This window comes from Mobula hypostoma, chromosome 24 (genome assembly GCF_963921235.1).
Source record: "Mobula hypostoma chromosome 24, sMobHyp1.1, whole genome shotgun sequence".
Taxonomy (NCBI): Eukaryota; Metazoa; Chordata; class Chondrichthyes; order Myliobatiformes; family Myliobatidae; genus Mobula; species Mobula hypostoma.
The window spans coordinates 28,067,183-28,087,264 of record NC_086120.1 but is presented as its reverse complement, the minus strand read 5'-3'; the positions used below and the strand labels follow the sequence as shown (position 1 = coordinate 28,087,264).

The following is a 20,082-nucleotide window of genomic DNA, read 5'->3' as shown; positions in this document are numbered from 1 at the left end:
CTGCTTAGCACCCCCCCCACCCTGACCAGGGTCAAATGAAGCCATGAGAGCAGGTGGTGGATGGTCATATGAGCAGTTGGTACATATCACATGTTCAGGTTATATGACCACTGACCCCAAGCAGACAATCTCTGCTGAGTATTGATAATGGCTGGGGTCACCCATCTTGTAAAGACACTGCCTGGAAGGCAGCAATAGCAAATCACTTGTCTGTAGAAAATTCTGCCAAGAACAATCACGGTCATGGAAAGCCCAAGTTATATGACACAGAACATACTAAACTAACGTACCCCGGTCCCAAAAATCCCCCTCCAGAGTTAGCCAGCCATGCAAAAAAAGCAAATTTAACATTTAAACATTAAAAAAATCAGGCATGTGAAAGCAAATATTTTAGATGCAAGATAAAATGATAATGCTCTTGCTGAAAAGAATGTGTGTGTTGGTGGGGAATGAAGAATGAGCAAAGGGCTTATTATTTATTTCAAAGACCATTTATTGAAATCTTCAATGCAGCACCAGGCTGTAAAGATGAGTTCTTCAAAACTAAAGTGACACACAGTGTTAGACATATACAAACTCAAACACAAGACTCCAAAGCAGATAAACACCGACAGACGGCTGTGCAGGTCAGACAAGGACCAGAAGAATTCTCAATAAAAATTCCCTACATTGTTAGAAAACACAACATTTACAGTACAAGAGTACAAATTGTTTCCTTCATCTAAAAATTTTAAACAAAAATAAATACTGCTCCACCCTGGTAGATGAAGCATTCAAACATTCCCTAGTGCTGGAGATAGGTTTTCAGCTCACAGCCCAAGTGTGGCTGTCTCTACAGCAATCAATACCTGTGCCCCCCCGAATTACAGGGGTCAGGTTCTGCTGTAGCTTGCCACCTGGGTTCTTGGATTTTCCTGTGCCCTTTTCACCTGGCATCATGTGGTAGAAGCCTTCACCAAATCTGCCATCCAACATGCTTTTTAATTTATTTGAAAAGGTGTGGGCTTCAGAGGCCCAGCCAACTTATCCTGATGAAATTGGGGGGGGGGGGGGGAGGGGGTTAAAAAATCTTCAAATGAGAGAATGATGAGATATGGCAGAGGTACACAAAATTAGGATTGGGTAAATGCAAGGCTTTCTCCACGGAGGTTGGCTGAAACTCAAACTGGAGGTCATAGGTTAAGGGTGAAATATTAGGGGAACCTGAGGGGGGGGGGGGTGGAGAAATTCTTCACTCACAAGTATGGAATGAACTGCCAGAAGTGGAAGATTGGGTACAACTGCAACATTTAAGAGAGGTTTGTGTGGGAACATGGATGAGAGGGATGTGGAGGGCTATAGTCCAGGTGTGGGCTGATGGGATGAGGTAGGACAGTTTGGTACAGGCTAGATGGGCCAAAGGGCCTGTTTCTGTACTGAAGTGCTCTACGGCTCCATGAGGTCATCCCAATGGTTTCTTGATACAGGGTACTTCAGTCACTTCATTCTCTCCAAACTCTGCCCAGAACTAGAGTATAGAACTGCAGGTGAAGTGGGAAACTCTGGGAACAATGTTTCTGACGTTGAGGTGCGTCTCTGGTAACTTGGCTGATTTACAAACAAAGCACATTGGGCTTTTATTTACTGTTCCCCCATTGTAATCACCTCCTCAAAGATGCAGAACTCTCCCAATATGAAAACAGTACCAAGTAGTCTGCAAGGGCATTAAAAAACAAGGTGCAAAGCAACAGTAATGGTGATGGAGACACCATATGGACCAAGAACACCCTTGCTTGATTAATTAGGTTGTGTTCAAATGGACTTCTCAGGGTCCCAGATTAAAAAAAAGTGTGGATTATAGGCAAGAGGCACATCACAAATTAGTATCCAAAATGGCATGTACTATGTCTGAAGAGAAACAAGACGACAGTTCACAGTTCCTGCTTTTTAAGACATTAGCACCTGGGAGGTGTTTTGCTGGTTTGTCCAACAGTTCTCCAACACTAGTCTTCAGCAAATTGTGACGTCACTTCCTTGAATTGCTGTAAACCTACCCATATGATGTTGTCCGATGGACAGGATGGAACTCCCCATCTACCTGCACACACACACTGCCTCCATGCAGTGGTGAAAGTCAAAGGCCAACCCCCACTATTGGGATGGCACCACAAACTAGCAGCCATCCACCGAATCTGTCACCGTTACCACAACAGCAGCACATTTTAGCAAATGCTTTGTCCTAATGACTGGATGAGCAAAGGAAACGTGTGACAGAGATGGCCATCTAAAAACTCTCTGGAAGCTCCAAACTCTTGGCGTACGACTTGCTGTCCATGTACCAGTCCTCAACTGGATGTCCTGGTTTAATCCTTCCTCTCGCTCCATTGGTTCAAGTAACTGAGGAAAGGCTAGCAAACATGGCTTCGCCAATGCAGCTCTTCACAAAAACTCTCCAACAGCACCACACGGTCCTTCACACCTGCACCAAACAGAAAGAGAACACTAGTTTTATTCAAAGCTTTCAGTTATGAGGGTTTCTGCTCACTATCTAAAGGTCACATGTTTCATTTTCATTCCAAGGTGATAAATTTGGTTCTCAGTTAGTAGAAGGAAGACTATTTAGCCCTATGGTGCTGTTCAATGAGAGCATAGCAAACACGTCTTCCCCAGACTCCCGAAACCTCGGGTCACCAAAAATCCCTCAGAATTGTAATTATTAACTGATGCCAGGCTGATGGACATTTCACACTATTTCTATGCTCTGAATGTACAATCTTCATCACAGAAGATCATTGTAAATCAAGTTTCCACTGATTGAGTGCAAGCTGATGGGTTACCCTGCATCTACCCGTTGACCGCGTTGCCTCACTAACTTTTATCAAACCACCATTAAGCTTTTAAGTTCAAGGGACCATCAAAGATGTTAACATTTCTTGAAAGGCCTGGTATTGACTATGAGAGCACCTACTTTTAACCATCTGCACCCCAGCTTCAAATCTAAAGCCCTGCACTCCATAAGCCTCTCTTTATTCATCCACGAGCTTTTCATTCTCCTGAGGTTAAAATGAATAGCAAGTTCTACGTATGTGCCATAAAATCAAAGCATTTTCCAGGGAACATAGATATGTTTGACTGAATACAAGTCTGGGTGGGCGAGACACTTTTATCCAATGAGGGGGAAAATGAAGTAGACTGGACCTGTACGGTTTGGAGTTTAAAAGAGTTACGAGTGCTCTGACAGAAATAAACAGCATGGGATTACTGTATCACAGTGTCACAGGATTAAAAGATCAGTAGTAATTTTGGAAATGGTGGGGCAGCCTTAAGGGGCTGAATGGTCTACTTCTCAGCCACATTTCCCAGAGGAGACAGGGACCGTAATCTGTCGATTTCCTGACTGGGCTTGCTCGCAGAATGGCAGCTGACAACGTTCAGAAAGCTGCTGCCAGCAGCCCATGCCCCAACGGGGGAAGACTGGCTTGACTACTGTAACTGCTCGCCAATTGCCTTGATGGTAATGGCGGCTTCCTGAACCTCTACAATGACACAAAGCCAAATGACATGCTTCCATCCGTTTAACGGAGAGCAGGCCAGGCTGCTCGAAACCTCAAGCTCACTCCTGTGGAGTTCCTCCTGTCCAAGGGAAGCGGAGGCCTCCATTTTCTGCCGGACTTTCGAGCTTGGCACTGCCATATTCGATAATTCAGTTGGTGCAGCATTCACCACAGGTTCTTGGTTTGTTCCCCACACAAAGGCAAAACAAGAAGGCCTCATGGTCATAGAAGCCAGCTGCTTGGCTGGGCACCCCCCCTCCCCATTTAGAATAATCACCAGTAATTCTCCCATGTACACCCCAACACCCCCTCCCACTAAACAAGGCCCCTAACAAGGCAGTTTAATGGTCTCACAGCACACCGGCTCCCTCAGCACACGGTCCTCTCTGGCCCCTCCCTCTTGGCTGTGGTTGCCATTACAGCAGTTCAAATTGTAATTGGACACCTTTCCCTTGGCCTTTTACCAGCAGAGATCAGCTGACAGAATTTTGCTGCTTCGTCATGCTGCGACACCCCCATGAACGATAACCAGCTCAGCCTAAATTTCTACCTGACCCGGGTGAGTCGACACCGGTTTCCAGTGAAAACTCCCGCCCACTCAAACGGCAGTGAAGAACCTGCCAAGCAGCCTGGCTAATATTTTTTTTAAAAAATCACTCAACTGTCTGCGCTAAAACAGGGCACCTGGCTACTAACACAATTACTGCGCAAGGGAGCTCGATGTGACAGCAATCTCACTCAGAGAGGCTTGGAACATCCTGGGGTAGATAGCCAGCAAGCTAGACACAGGGAAGTAGCCATACCGACAGACACACCATGTAACCTGTTCACAGACAGGATCCAGCTGCCTCACACAAGCCTAGGGCCATTATCATCTTCCTTGAATTTGACAGGTTGGAAGCATTTTGTAAATATATTTATTCAACAATAATTGTTTCATATCTCATGAGTAGAGTGGTCTTCTGGGCCTCAGAAGGGATTTATAATTTGATCACAAAAATCACACGAGACCATAAATATAGGAGCTGAATTAGGCCATTTGGCCCATCAAATCTACTTCACCATATCATCATGGCTAATCCATTTTTCCTCTTGGCCCAAAGCTCTTGTCTTTTCTCTATATCCCTTCATGCCCTGACCAATCAAGTATCCATCAACCTCTGCTTTAAATATACATAAAGACTTGGCCTCCACAGCTGTCTGTGGCAAAGAATTCCACAGATTCACCACACTCTGGCTGAAGTAATATACATGCCAAGACCATGACACCCAATTGAGCACAGCACCCAGACAGTGGCGGCCTCTGCCCTTCCCCGCCCACACTGTGGGAGTGACAGTGAATGCCCAGTGGCGAGGTGTGACCCAGTTACAATCCAGTGGCTGCGCTGTAATGCCAGCATCTGCTAGTGAACTGGCCTGAGAGCCCAGGACTAGATGATCTTCACATTGGTACCATGCAGTTAACAGGAGTCCTGCACACTCTCCTGGCTTCCCCCAGACATGGGCTACTGATCTAATCCTGCTACCACACCCCAGGGGTAAGTGAAACTAACAGCCTAAAATAGCAATCCAACACAAAACCATAAAATTATCAGCTCGTGAAGAGCAAAATATCTGAGGTGGTGACCCAAATAAAATTTTCATTCACTTTCTACCTATTAAAAATGGCACCTGCTTCCTTGATCTGCCTGTTGTTCATTGATGCTGTTTACAGTTATTGTTAGATTTGTCAAGTATGCCCACAGGAAAAAAATCTCCAGGGTTGTATGTGGTGACATGTATGTAATCCGATAATAAAATTTACTTTTGAACTTTCAGCCTCAAAGGTTCATTTATTATCCAAGTATACAACTCGAAATTCTTCCCACAAGACATGGGTGCAAAATTGGGCTATTCTCTCCACCATTTTGCCCTGCCTATCCATCATGGCTAATTTATTATCCCTCTCAACCCCCTGCCTCCTCCCCATTACTTTAGGGTGTCAGGACCCTATCAACCTTTAAACATACCCAATGAGCTGTCTGTGGCAATGAATTCCACAGATCCACCATCCACTGGCTAAAGGAACTCCTCCTCATCCCTGTTCTAAAGGGAAATCCTTCTATTCTGAGGCTGTGCCTTCTGGTCCTAGATCATCTCACTATAAGAAACATCCTCTCCACATCCAACACACATAAAAGTTGCTGGTGAACGCAGCAGGCCAGGCAGCATCTCTAGGAAGAGGTGCAGTCGACGTTTCAGGCCGAGACCCTTCGTCAGGACTAACTGAAAGAAGAGTGAGTAAGGGATTTCCTTTTGCCAATCACCTGTCCAGCTCTTGGCTCTATCCCTCCCCCTCCTGTCTTCTCCTATCATTTCGGATCTCCCCCTCCCCCTCCCACTTTCAAATCTCTTACTAACTCTTCCTTCAGTTCTTCCTCAGGACTAACTGAAGGAAGAGTGAGTAAGAGATTTGAAAGTGGGAGGGGGAGATCCAAAATGATGGGAGAAGACAGGAGGGGGAGGGATGGAGCCAAGAGCTGGACAGTTGATTGGCAAAAAGGATATGAGAGGATCATGGGACGGGAGGCCCAGGGAGAAGGAAAAGGGGGAGGGGAATCCAGAGGGTGGGCAAGGGGTATAGTCAGAGGGACAGAAGGAGAAAAAGGAGAGAGAGAGAGAAAGAATGTGTGTATATAAATAACGGATGGGGTACGAGGGGGAGGCGGGGCATTCGCAGAAGTTAGAGAAGTCGATGTTCATGCCATCAGGTTGGAGGCTACCCAGACGGAATATAAGGTGTTGTTCCTCCAACCTGAGTGTGGCTTCATCTTTACAGTAGAGGAGGCTGTGGATAGACATGTCAGTATGGAAATGGGATGTGGAATTAAAATGTGTGGCCACTGGGAGATCCTGCTTTCTCTGGCGGACAGAGCGTAGGTTAATTCCACAAAAAAAAAATCAGCAGCAAGCCAAAGGCACTGGTAGCTGCACAGAATCATTGGGAACACCCAGTCAAGTGAAACGCAGGAGCTCAAGATATCCACCCAGAAGGCCATTCCAGTGGGAAAGATCCACAAACCAAACCACCGTAGCTACACTGAAAGCAACAGGTAACCCCTGTACTGAATTTAACCCACGCAAGCCCTCATCTGAAGCGCATGGATCAGTGACCATGGAGGCTGATAACCCAAGAATTACAGTGTGCTGACCTGGGAACGCGATTGAAAAACTAGCCTTGAGAAAGGTTAAACGCATCACATAAACACAAGAAATCCAGCAAATACTGGAAATCAAGCGTAACAGTTACAAAATGCTGGTCATGGAAGCATTTGAGGAAAGGAATAAAGAGGTGATGTTTCGGGCTGAACCCGCTGGTGAGGACTAGCACAATGAAGGGTCATCTTGAAACGTTTCATCTCCATTCCTTTCCACAGATTCTGTCTGACCTGATGAGTTCCTCTGGCGTTTTGAATGTGTTCAAAGCATCACTAGGCCATCACTATTCAGGAATCCCCTGGTCTGGTCTCACTAAGTTTTGCAGTTAACTCTTAAAGCACTCCAAAGCAGCCTATTCTGACCAAAGAGCTACCACCTCTTCACCGATATACAGGTTACTCAGTCCAATCCCACACCACAGCTCACAGTACATCACGCACGAGAGTCTGCAGATGCTGGAAGCCTTCAGCAGCACACTCAAAATGCTGGAACACAAAGTCAAGCAGAGGTTTACTCCACAAGACATGGGTGCAGATTCAGCTCATCAAGACTGTTCCACCACTCCAACATAGCGGACTTACTAGCCCTCTCAATCCCATTCTCCTGTCTTCTCCCCGTAACCTTTGATGCCCCGACTAATCAAGAACCTATCAAACTCCACTTTAAACATATCCAATGACTTGACATCCACAGCCGTCTGTGGCAATGAATTCCACAAATTCACCACCATCTGGCTGAGAAAAAATTCCTCCTCATCTCTGTCCTAAAAGGGATATCCTTCTAACCTGAAGCTGTGCCCTTTGGTCCGAGACTCGCCCACTACAGGAAACATCCTCTCCATGTTCACTCTATCTAGGCCTTTCAATAATCAACAAGTTTCAATCAATGAGACCCTCCTCCCCCATTCGTCTAAACTGCAGCAGGTACATCCTCATGCATTAACCCTTTCATTCTCACGAACCTCCTCTGGACCCTCTCCAATACCAGTACTTCCTTTCTTGGGTAAAAGGGGCGCACAATTGCTCACAATACTCCAAGAATGGCCTTATAAACCCTCAGCACTCCCCTCCGTAGAGGCTGGCTGACTTGCTGGGACAGCGCCTCCAGAGATCACTTTGCAACGCAACAAGGGTTCTTGCCCCTCTTTCCTCTCTCGGATATCAAGTCCTAGCTTGTTAACCCCTCCCCCACCTTGTTGCGAGGAAAATTCCTGGTTTCTCTTAATAGGTTCTTCCCTTAAACGTGGAGCCCGCTTCTGGGAAGCTATCCCAGTGGCCCAACATAAGAAAAGGGGCTTTGCCCCACCGTTACCTGAAGGCAGCAGTGTTTGACGAGAGGTCTTAAACCGAGAGGTACTTCCAAGTGCTGACAAAGGCGGTGGGAATGAGTGAATATGGCACTGTGCTGATGTTACTCCAGGTGTCAGTCGATGCATCGTAACAGTCCAGGGTCTTGCACCGCTGGTCACCAAAGTAGCCCCCAACGACATAGAGCCGGTTGCCCGAGGCCACCGAGTGGCAGCTCACCCTCCTGGCTGCCACGTCGCCGAACTTGGACCACTGGTAGGTGTCGGTGTTGAAGCGGTAAGCGGAGTTGGCCGAGATCTCGGTGTCGCCGCCGATAACAACGATGTGGTCGCCCACCACGGCCGCTGAGGTGTAGCGCCAGGGCTGCGGGCACTTGGCGGGCACCGTCCAGCGGTTCTCCCCCGGGGTGAAGCACTGGACCCGGGGCAGCTTCTCCCGGTTCACGCTGGTGCCGCCGAAGACGAAGAGTTTGAGCTTGGCACCGACCACGGCCGCATTGCTAACGCCCTCGCGGAGGGGGGCCACCAGGCTCCACTTGTTGGCCTGGGGGTCGAACTGCTCCACCTGCTTGACAGAGACAGAGGGTGAGGCGGGCAGCGTGGCACTGACCGCCGTGTGCCCGCCCACCGCGTACAGGCACTGCTCCAGCTCCGCCGAGCCGTGGCCGTACCGTGCCAGCAGCATGGGCGCCGCCTTGGCCCACTCGTCGTGCAGCGTGTCGTAGACCCACACATCCCGGGACACGCCGTTCTCCGAGCTCCTGCCGCCGGTCACGTAGACCTTGCACCCAATGGCACACACGCTGCACTCCTTGCGCGGGCTGGGGATGTCCGCCTTGGGCGTCACTGCCTTGGTCTTCTGGTCGATGGCGTAGATCTTGTCGCAGGCGAAGGTCTGGCCGCCTAGCAGCAGGATGTCATGGTTGACCTGAAAGGAGGTGATTGAAAAGATTAGCTTTATACACCACACACGGTAAAATGCATAGTTTGCATAATGACCAGCACAGTTTGAGGACGAGCTGGGGGCAGACCATAAATGTTGCTAAGCTTCCTGTGCTGACACAGCATGTCCATTACTTACCTGTACGTCTTTGGAAAGTGGGAAGAAACTCGAGATCCTGAAGGAAACCCACGTGGTCATGGGCAGAACATACAAACAGCAGCGGGGTATTGAACCTCGATCTTACAGCTAACAGCTAGCTGCTATGCTATCATGCCATCTCTTTGAAGTCAATTCCAATACAGCAACAGGAAGGTTGCGGGAACAATGGTTAAAATGACGTACCCTCAGTGGCCACTTTATTAGGTACACCTGCATGTTAATGCACATAGCTAATCAGCCAATCACTTGGCAGCAACTCAAGCACGCAGACATGGTCAAGAGGTTGAGTTGCTACAGCAGAATGGGAAGAAATGTCATCCAAGTGAATCTGACCGTGGGATGACTGTTGGTGCCAGATGGGGTGGTTTGAGTATCTCAGGAACCGCTGCTCTGGGATTTTCACACACAGCAGCCTGTAGAAAATGCTGAGATAAATACAGAAACACCAAGTGAACAGCAGTCCAGTGGGGGGGGGGGGGGGAATGCCTTGTTAATGAGAGAGGCCAGAGGGGAATGGCCAGACTGATAGGAAGGTGACAGCAACTCAGTGAAACACACATCACAACAGTGGTGTGCAGAAGAGCATCTCTGAATGCACAGCACGTTGAACCTTGAAGTGGATGGGCTACAGCAACAGAAAACCATGAACACACACACAGTGATCACTTTGTTAAGTACAGGAGGTACCTAATGCAGTGAGTGAGTGAGTGAGGATAGATAGATAGATAGATAGATAGATAGATAGATAGATAGATAGATAGATAGATAGATAGATAGATAGATAATTCTAATGGTCATTTGCTAGGTCCTAAATAAAGGGCTCGTCACCAGAGTTGAATGCCTTCCAGGTGGGATTAGGATGCTGATCTGTTACAAGCCCTGTTCATCATTCACTTCATCAAACCATGTCCATCCAGTACCCTACTAACCTGAACATCTTTGGGGTGTGGGAGAAAAACCAAGGTAGACCCAGGGAGAAGGTACAAACTCCTTCCAGGGAGCAGAGGGAACAGAGCCTCGACGGCAGGCCGCCCCGCTACGCTACGATACTGACCTTGCGGGGCCGGGCGCACAGCAGCGTGATCACGCCGTCGTTCTGGAGGATGCGCAGCTTGCAGGAGATGGCCTCTTCCACCACGCCGCGGCCCAGCTGGTGGCCGGCCACCAGCTCCTCGCCCAGCACGCTCTGGTACAGGTAGGACTCGGGCAGCAGGGCCAGGCGCACACAGCGCAGCAGCTCGGGCAGGTGGTCGCGCCTCCTGCGTAGGTCGTGCTTCACCCAGCCCAGCACGGCCTCGTAGACCAGGCTCTCGTCTTCCACCTCCAGCTCCTCGCTGAGGATCAGCTCCAGCAGCTTGTCCTTGGGCAGGCTGAGGAAGTCCTCCGTCTGGTAGAGCGCGGCGAAGTAGGTCAGGCAGGTCTGCCAGGAGAGCTCGAAGAGCTGCTCGCACTGGTGGGCGTCGGACAGCAGCATCATGCCCAGGCAGTTCATGGGGTGAAGGTTCTTCTCCAGGAACTCGGCCGACGCCTCGCGGATGTCGTGGAACTGCAACATGTCGCTGGCCTCCAGCAGGGACTCTGCGTTCTCCTCGTTGATGAGGACCCGTGAGGTGTAGGCGTAGTCCAGGAGCAGCTCCAGCACCTCCGGGTGCAGCGAGTCGTGGAAGTTCACCTCGTCGGCACGGCTCTCCCTCATGCCGCCCGCGAACATGGCCTCGAAGTAGCGGCTGCACGAGGCCAGCACCACCCGGTGGCAATGGAAGGCGCGGTTACCGGCGCGGAGGGTCACATCCGTGAAAAGCTGCCGCTTGCGGAGGAGGTTGAGGTGAGTCAGGAGGCTGTCGGCGTGCGAGGGTTTGTGGAACAGTTGGATGTTCATCGAGCCCGAGCTGGAGCGAGATTTTCGGTTTTCGTGCACAGTCACTGACATTCTGCCAAAACACAAAAACAAAGTGGACGTCAACACCTAATGCACTAATCCACCTCTATCAAAATCCGACAATCCTAACCAAAGTAATCCTCTAAATTATAACCTTATTAAACTGAAGTTTATGGTAATTTCTTGTTTGATTTCCAAAATTTAAAATTTTATTACAAATACTGATTAGTGACTGGCTATTTTTAAAAAAAATATATACAGCCATGTACTAAAACTCATATCTTCCATCACAACCCTATCTAGTCATCAGAAACCTCAGCTTCCCACACATCTGATCAGTTGTGGTTAGAACTTGCTTTAAAATCGAAATACCCTCTTAGTGGATGCACAACAGTGACAAAAAAAAGTATACTTTTACAGCACACAATTAATATCCCAGAGAATAAGAGAAATACAATGGCAGAGAAGATGCGCTTGGTGCAAAGGAAGGATGCTTTAAGACTTGACTTTACCTAAACACGCTCATTGCAGGAGTGAACAAGGAATTTCTGATAGTCCACAATACTGTACATTTAACATTCCAGAGGAATACAGTGATGTGCTGGCCATCCCCTTCCATATCTATGTGATGCCAAAAGCACTCATTTCCACAGTCCTGTAATAACAACTTCTACTCTTTCAATAGGACTGAGATGGTATGAAGTTCCCAGCCATCCACGTCTACCCTTACTAAAATAAAGATTAGCTTGAAATGTCACGTGTACATCAATACAGTGAAATGTGTTGTTTGTTGTCAAATCAGTAAGGATTGTTCTGGGTAGCCCCCAGGTGTACACCATCACAGCATGCCCACAACTAACTAACCCTAAATAGAAACATAGAAACATAGAAAATAGGTGCAGGAGTAGGCCATTCGGCCTTTCGAGCCTGCACCGCCATTTATTATGATCATGGCTGATCATCCAACTCAGAACCCCGCCCCAGCCTTCTCTCCATACCCCCTGATCCCCGTAGCCACAAGGGCCAGATCTAACTCCCTCTTAAACATAGCCAATGAACTGGCCTCAACAGTTTCCTGTGGCAGAGAATTCCACAGATTCACCACTCTCTGTGTGAAGAAGTTTTTCCTAATCTCGGTCCTAAAAGGCTTCCCCTCTATCCTCAAACTGTGACCCCTCGTTCTGGACTTCCCCAACATCGGGAACAATCTTCCTGCATCTAGCCTGTCCAATCCCTTTAGGATCTTATACGTTTCAATCAGATCCTCCCTCAATCTTCTAAATTCCAACGAGTACAAGCCCAGTTCATCCAGTCTTTCTTCATATGAAAGTCCTGCCATCCCAGGAATCAATCTGGTGAACCTTCTTTGTACTCCGTCTATGGCAAAGATGTCTTTCCTCAGATTAGGGGACCAAAACTGCACACAATACTCCAGGTGTGGTCTCACCAAGGCCTTGTACAACTGCAGTAGTACCTCCCTGCTCCTGTACTCGAATCCTCTCGCTATATATGCCAGCATACCATTTGCCTTTTTCACCGCCTGCTGTACCTGCATGCCTACTTTCAATGACTGGTGTATAATGACACCATTATACACCCTTGGAAGGTGGGAGGATACTGGAGCACCCGGAGGAAACCTACATGGTCACAGGAGGAACTTACAAACTCCTTACAGACTGTGGCGGGAATCGAACCCCCATCTTAAAGCTGCAAGGTGTAAATGCTGTGCTACTGTGCCTCCATCCTTGTTCAAAAGGTTAATTCAGTCCAGACTGAACCTTGCCCAGGAAACAATGATTCTGGGCCATCTCTTCCGCAATTTCACAGTGCATCACCCGAGAACAGAAACGCAGAGCTCCCAACACTGGCACCGTTTCATGCGCCTTGGAGCACATCAGAGATGTGCTTTTCTGATTCATGTCCAAATCAGAACACGGCCACTGAATATTACTACATAATGTACTGGTTGGGCACAGGAGTACATTCAGCCAGAGACTCATTCCACCGAGATGCAACACAGAGCGTCACAGGAAGTCATTCCTGCCTGTGGCCATCAAACTTTACAACTCCTCCCTTGGAGGGTCAGACACCCTGAGCCAGTAGGCTGGTCCTGGACTTATTTCCTGGCATAATTTACATATTACTATTTAACTATTTATGGTTTTATTACTATTTAATTATTTATGGTGCAACTGTAACGAAAACCAATTTCCCCCGGGATCAATAAAGTATGACTATATCGAAACGTGGTAGGAATCAACTCCTGTCTGCTGGTGAATGAACTCCCATTCACCTCTGGTTCATTATTACAAGCAGCCACAAGCAATTGCTGCAGGTAATAGAGTCTGGGCTCGACTGAAAGGTCTCTACAGCAAGAGTAGGAATACGAGGGGCGATTGATAAGTTTGTGACTTAAGGTAGAAGGAGTCAATTTTAGAAAACGTAACACATTTATTTTTCCTACATTTACACACTTAGTCCAGTGGTCGTGAAGCATGCGGATCCCTTCTTTGTAGAAGTCAGCGTCTTGGACCTCCAGAAAGTGATTGATAAGTTCGTGGCCTAAAGTAGAAGCGGATGAAAGAAACATCAAACTTTCTGCATTCTCACTCAGAGTTGAACTGCACGTTTATGTAACGAGAGCTGTATAACTCATCTCCTCCTACCTTAGGCGACAAACTTATCAATCACCCCTGCTGTGGACCACCTGCAGGTCCAAGACATTACATGCACATTCAACTTTTGGGTGATAATGCAGAAAGTTTGAAGTTAATAACTCATCTCCTTATACCTTAGGCCACAAACTTATCAATCACCCCTGCTGTGGACCACTTCTACAGAGAAGGGATCGTTATGCTCCACGACCGCTGGACTAAGTGTGTACATGTAAGGAGGGGACTTCGTTGAAAAATAAATGTGCTAGGCTTTCTAAAATTGGCTCCTTCTACTTTAGGGCACGAACTTGTCAATCACCCCTTGTACCTGTCTGCAGCCTGGTTAATTACAGAAAGGGGAAAGAGGCCGTGTAGCCCACTGAATCTGCAGCACTGCGATCACACAAGCACAATTTTCTCCTCAGGGGTTATTCCCTTAATGAAGAACATCTGTATGAGGCTTTGCTTAACGTGGGGAGGCTGAGGCACAGGCAGTCACCAAACAGTCCTTGATGGATTGGCGGCCGGGTCCGCTAGCCGGGAATGCAGACAACTGGCGACCCTTCTCTGCTGTAGCCCTCCTCCACCTTCACTGTCATCATCTCCCATCAGCTCCGCCATTGAGGCCTTGGTTCGATTGACGATTGACCTTTGTCTGGAACCTTCCCCCAGACATTATTGGTTTGGGAGACCTTACCAGGAGCCAAGCTCCACAAGTCATTGCTCTTGGAATCTCACAGCTACCTCCACCGTGACAGTGTGACGATCCTCAGATTGCCACAGGCAGTCTGGGCAACTCAGTGCCTCTCAAGGTCCAGCTCTTCATCTCTGTCGCAGGAGGTGGAAGGCAGCAAGGCTGGCCAACAGAGCTCTGGTGAAGCTGTACAGGCCAATCCCCTGCACAGTGGATGCAATGGACTGCAGAAGTGTGGATGAACTCCAACCATAACCACTGACTTCAGAGGATGACGGAGATGGGAGGTCAATGGCCTATGCTCCACCTCGGAGCAGAGGGCCCAAATCTTTAAAAAGGCACCACTTTAGCGTAGTGGTTAGCAAAATGCAATCACAGCTCGGGACATTGGAGCTCAGAGTACAATTCCAACGCCATCTGGAAGGAGTTCGTACATTCTCCCCATGACCTCCCAGTGCTCCGATTTCCTCCCAAAGACATATCAACTAGTAGGTTAGTTGGACATCGTAACTTGTTCTGTGATTAGGAACAGTTGGGTGGCTCGTTGGTTTGCAAGTGCCTGTTGTGCATCTCCAAATAAATAAAAATATGCATAATCACTGTCTGACAGTTTAAAATTAATGAAAACCCAACATCAGTTGACTTCAGTGGAATAGTTCTGAATTTCCATCATCCTGAAAGTATACAAGAACTCATGGAATGCCTGCCTCCAATTTAACCATCACCAGACTACTACCCTGCTCCATCCAACAAAACATGACAATCTCACTTCAATTTAACAAGTTACACTCACACAAAATAACAGGAGTAGTAAAAGGGAATTAAAAAAAGGGTTATTGGGCTGTGTTTGGGAGATCTTCCCAGTTCTTCAAGAAAAACTTCTATTTATGCTTTTAATTAGATAAGCTGTCCCTAGCAATGAGATTTTTCTGTTTCCCTGAAGGCACTGACAAGGCCTCCATTTCCCCAGAGCCCTTCTCTGGAACTTCCTCCAATCCCAACATTTATTCAAGCAACACACACCAAATGCTGGAAATACTCAGAAGGCCAGGCAGCATCTATGGTAAAAAAGTGCAGTTGATGCTTCAGGCCGAGACCCTTTGGCAGGATTTTATTTAGGGATACTGCTCAGTAATGGCCTTTCCAATCCAATGAGCCTTCACCGTCCAATTATATCCATGTGGGAGGAAACCAGAGCACCCGAGGAAATTCATGGTCACAAGGAGTACGTACAAACTCCTTGCAGACAGCAGTGGAATCGAACACAGATTGCTGGCACTAATAGTTTTATGCAAGCACTGTGCCACCTTTGAAGGTTCACCAAGGTCTCTTCAATCTGCCATTTCTTTAGCACCTTTCACATCCCCCATTGGTAGCCGTGCCGTCAGCTGCCAAGGCCCAAAACCTCAGGGATTTAGCCCCAAAGCTCTTCACCTCTGTCCTGCTCTCTCCCCAGGTGTCAAACTTTTTCCGGGTTTTTTTTGCAACTCCAAGGCATAAAACTAATTGAAAGAAAACACAAAGCCAGGAGGTGTGCGGCCCCTTCAGTTTTACTTTTAGTGAGGAGTGCACACATGCTATTCACGTACTTTTACACACAACCCGTAATGAATTATGTAAATAATTACGTAATAAATGCTTAATCAAACAATATTTACAATATTACTGAAATATTACATACACAGCAGGTTTGAGATGATCTACTGCATTGACAACCCAATAAAACACACATTCACTATCATTTCCTCGGTACAATGGTTGGGCAACGGCAAGGATTGCTGACGCTGACTCTCCACTGGAGCTCGAATCCATGGTTACCAGATTCTGAAGGTGAGCAAACTTCCTCTGAGGCAAGGCAGCAGTGCCCACATTCAAAAGGATTCAGCCAAGAGCAGACTCACACCACAATGCAGACAGGAAGACAGTGTTTGTGGGGGAGGGGTGCTCTTTGCCTGAATAAAAAAGAATTTGGTGCACATTTCTTTAAAGTAGTAGAATCCTTTTATCCCAGGCCTTGTGGGGGCAGCAAAAGGCCTTTTGAAGATTTAAAGATGCCTTTTCATGTGTGTAGCACTTAATCAGGAATGTTAGTAGTTCAGGGCCATTTCCTGCAGTTGGCTGAAATTATATATAATGACACAAGGAAGAATGATTCGTCCTTTCTTGCAGACTATAGACCCGAGGCAAAATAGCTAATGGCAGAAGAATTTCTCCTCAGCCAGATATACAGGGGATCAAGTTGGAATTCATCCATCACCTGCACCCAACACTGGACGGTGGTGACAAAGTCAACACCGGAAAGCGTGCGTTTATACTTAAACGGGACCATCTTCCCAGGCAAATCACATTAGCTTCCAGACAATAAGTAGCTGGCTAAAAGCTTGGTCATGAGAGCGCGAGAGAGCAAAACGGCATGGTAGCTTAGCAGTTACCACAATGCCTTACAGCACCAGGGATCACAGTTCAAACCCCACTGGTGTCTGAAAGAAGTTCTGCACATTCTCCCCGTGACTCCCGAGTGCTCCGGCCTCCTCCCGTACTCCAAAGATCAGGTTAGGGTGAGAAGGTTGTGGGCACGCTACATTAGCACCAGAAGACCACAAGACATAGGAGCAGAAGTAGGCCATTTGGTCAATCAAGTCTGCTTTTGCACACCATCATGGCCGACTTATTATCCCCCTCAACCCCATTCTCCCACCTTCTTGTAATCTTTGATGCCCATACTATCAACCTCCACTTTAATAATACCTAATAACTTGGCCTCCACCGCTGTGACAATGAATTCCACAGATTCACCACCCTCTGGCTAAAGAAATTCCTCCTCATCCCTTTTCTAAAGGGAACATCCTTCTATTCTAAGGCCCTGCCCCCTAGACTTCCGCACTATTGGAAGCATCCTTTCCAAATCTGCTCTATCTAGTCCTCTCAATATTCACCAACATGGAGACACTTGTGGGCTGCCCCCAGCACATCCCTGCATTGTGTTGACCACCGATACGTTGGACTGTATGTTTCGATGTTGCGACGTACTAATGATAGATAAAGCCAATCTTTAAACATCTTAAACGCAAACACAAGGAAATCTGCAGATGCTGGAATTTCAAGCAACACACATAAAAGTTGCTGGTGAACACAGCAGGCCAGGCAGCATCTCTAGGAAGAGGCACAGTCCTGGCGAAGGGTCTCAGCCTGAAACGTTGACTGTACCTCTTCCAATAGATGCTGCCTGGCCTGCTGCGTTCACCAGCAACTTTTATGTGTTGCTTTAAAAATCTTTTCTATTCTGATCATCATGCCACTGTTTGAAATTTTCATGGGGAGGGAAGACATAGGAAGGGAGGGAAAAGAAAAACTGATTTTGAGGGTGGTAGTGGTGAAGAGGTTTGCATCCATTGCAATACAGAAAATACCGTGTCATAAAGTCGTAATCCAGTTGGGCTGATCTGCTTCCGCTCTGGGACAAACTACACCAAGTGAGCCGATAAGTACAAGTACAGATGGAACGTCACGGTTGTGATATTACTTCAAAGAGCAAATTAATTTCAGTAAATTCTCTGTAACCAATGCTAGCGACTGCCCCGCTGGCCATGGTGGTCTTACTGGATGGGGCGCCAACACTGGTGTAAAGGACAACATTTGAAGAGAGTTTATTTTCCCCAGGGTCAATATTAGCCTCTCACTTAAGATGACTATAACATTGTCTGTGCATTAGCATGCTGTCTTTGTGGCAGGGTGTCGTGTACACACTGGGAGCTGCGTTTGCGACAACCACAAAAATCATTTCACGGGGAGGGTTGTTACCCTCTTCACAGTTTTAGTCTGGAGAGCTTGAAGACAAACCCAATACCCCAGCTTCCCTGGGAAGAATTCCGCACTCCCACCACGTGGAGTGAGGAGCTGCTGCCTGACCGTCGGGATCCAGTTTTGTTCCCCTGCACCCTTCCCTTTTTATTCTGGGCTCCACCAGAGAAAGTGAACTCCGCAAATTACCCCTTAAAGAGCTCAAATTAATTGTGCCTTCATCTCCTATACTCAAGGGGATACCAGCCCAGTTCCGCAACGGATCCTTACAAATTAACCCTTCAACTTACTCCATTAAAAATCCGGAACAGTTCTTTATTACACAAAGCAGCAAGCCTGTCATAATTGTTTCTGGGAAAAGGCTCATACAAATATTAAGATATGAGCAATGAGAAACGTAGGAAGGCGTGCAATATAACAATCGTGAAAGCAAAAGAAAGGAGATGAATGCAACTCCGCCATTCAATAAGATCATGGCTGAAATTTAACCGCAGTATCACATATTGCAGCAACCCACCCCCACCCCCCAAATCCCTTAACATTTAACAATCTACCTCCGATACCGATACTTTTGCAGCCCTCTCGGATGAAGAATTCCAGGACTGACTACCTTCGAGGGGACGGAAAGTCTCCCGTTCACTGTGAAACTGGTCCGATTAGAGAACCACTACAAACTAAAACAAAAGCTTCAAGCGTAGACAATTAATTCAGCGCTGCACGCTTTTACGTCGTTCTAAACTCCACCGAACACAAAAAAAATAAAACATTTAAACGACGAGGCAAATAAAGTTCTTAACTGCACTTGGCTGCAGTTTGCATCTTGCCAGGACCTTTGCGCTCCCATTGCTCTTTGAAGCTACATCGAACGCCCATTAAGCACTGCGCCTTGTCTAAGTTTTTCGTGCGCCCCCCACCCTCCGGCTCTGGACACGTACCTTGTGGCCCTGCAGAAGGATAGAGTCGATGCTTGGAGATCACGATCCGCGTTTGGAGACGGTGAAAAGGGGAGAGAGGGATATTGTTTTAGAAACAGAAGAGTCGAAGTTAGCACTACACTTTGCTCATGGCTCTCCGACTACAGCAGCCTCCACTCCCTCTTACATCCCTCGATTGCCCCGCTCTGCTCTACACTCGGCGGATTTATTGAGCGCTATTCCCCACCCAGTGGGAGGCACCCGGGAGGACGCTCGCCCGGCCCACAGTGAGACTGGCTCGGCCAATTTCTACCAAAAACTACAAAGTCAACTCAACTCCCCCTCACCATCCAAAACCTCCTTCGAAAGGTCACACCTTCCTTTTAAAGTTTATATGTAAACTCAATTTGTTCATAGACGAAACACGCGAAACATTTTTGATTGATACAGTGTGCTGACAAATAAGGAGCGCAGGATATACATTGACAAGATTGTTGTCAAATCAGCGTTGACGGAGAAAGAACTTTGGTAGCGAGGCGTTCTTGTAAACTGATCTGTTCGCCAGCTGGTCAGTTACTTCCTCTAAAGTGAGTCTCTTTATTCTGCCGAATTTATAGCTGATTATTTTATATATCGCCCGATCAAAGTTCATTCAATTCCTTTAAAATCTTCTTGGTGTTAGTTTATATAGAAGAGAATTAGCTTAAGCTTTTCACTTAGAGTAGGAAAAATTGAAAGTGGAATAGGCTGTAAAATTTTTATACAACAGCAGACAAGCCATTCGGCCCTTCATTTATTACTATCAAACTGTGTTTTTAATCAACACTATTCTTTCTGCAAGTTTTCCCTCTTCAACCGGGGTAAACATTTATAGCTTGCAAGAAGAACATTAACATTTTGGTCTGTGCCTAAAACTAAACGGCAGGGATTTATGGTAAGAGACTTCGAGTGAGTCGGAAGAATTTCAATCGGGTGATTGGAATCTGGAACGAAGACTGGGT

General features: G+C 47.2%; 1 protein-coding gene across 1 annotated transcript; it reads right to left on the bottom strand.

Annotated features, from left to right (window-relative positions):
* Positions 1-495: 495 nt before the first annotated feature.
* enc3 (ectodermal-neural cortex 3) lies at positions 496-19,299 on the bottom strand. Its single transcript, XM_063032613.1, has 4 exons — positions 19,103-19,299; positions 10,194-11,070; positions 8,043-8,965; positions 496-2,458 (listed from the first exon to the last, which is right to left on the bottom strand). Exons 2-3 carry the CDS (start codon positions 11,067-11,069, stop codon positions 8,072-8,074), a joined length of 1,770 nt encoding a protein of 589 aa, XP_062888683.1. The 5' UTR covers position 11,070; positions 19,103-19,299; the 3' UTR covers positions 496-2,458; positions 8,043-8,071.
* Positions 19,300-20,082: the final 783 nt, after the last annotated feature.

Excerpts from the sequence above, each read along its gene's own strand:
- enc3 (XM_063032613.1), bottom strand. The coding sequence starts at position 11,069 with ATGTCAGTGACTGTGCACGAAAACCGAAAATCTCGCTCCAGCTCGGGC. Across the intron at positions 8,966-10,193 it reads TGTGCGCCCGGCCCCGCAAG|GTCAACCATGACATCCTGCT; the intron begins GTCAGTATCGTA and ends ACCTCCTTTCAG.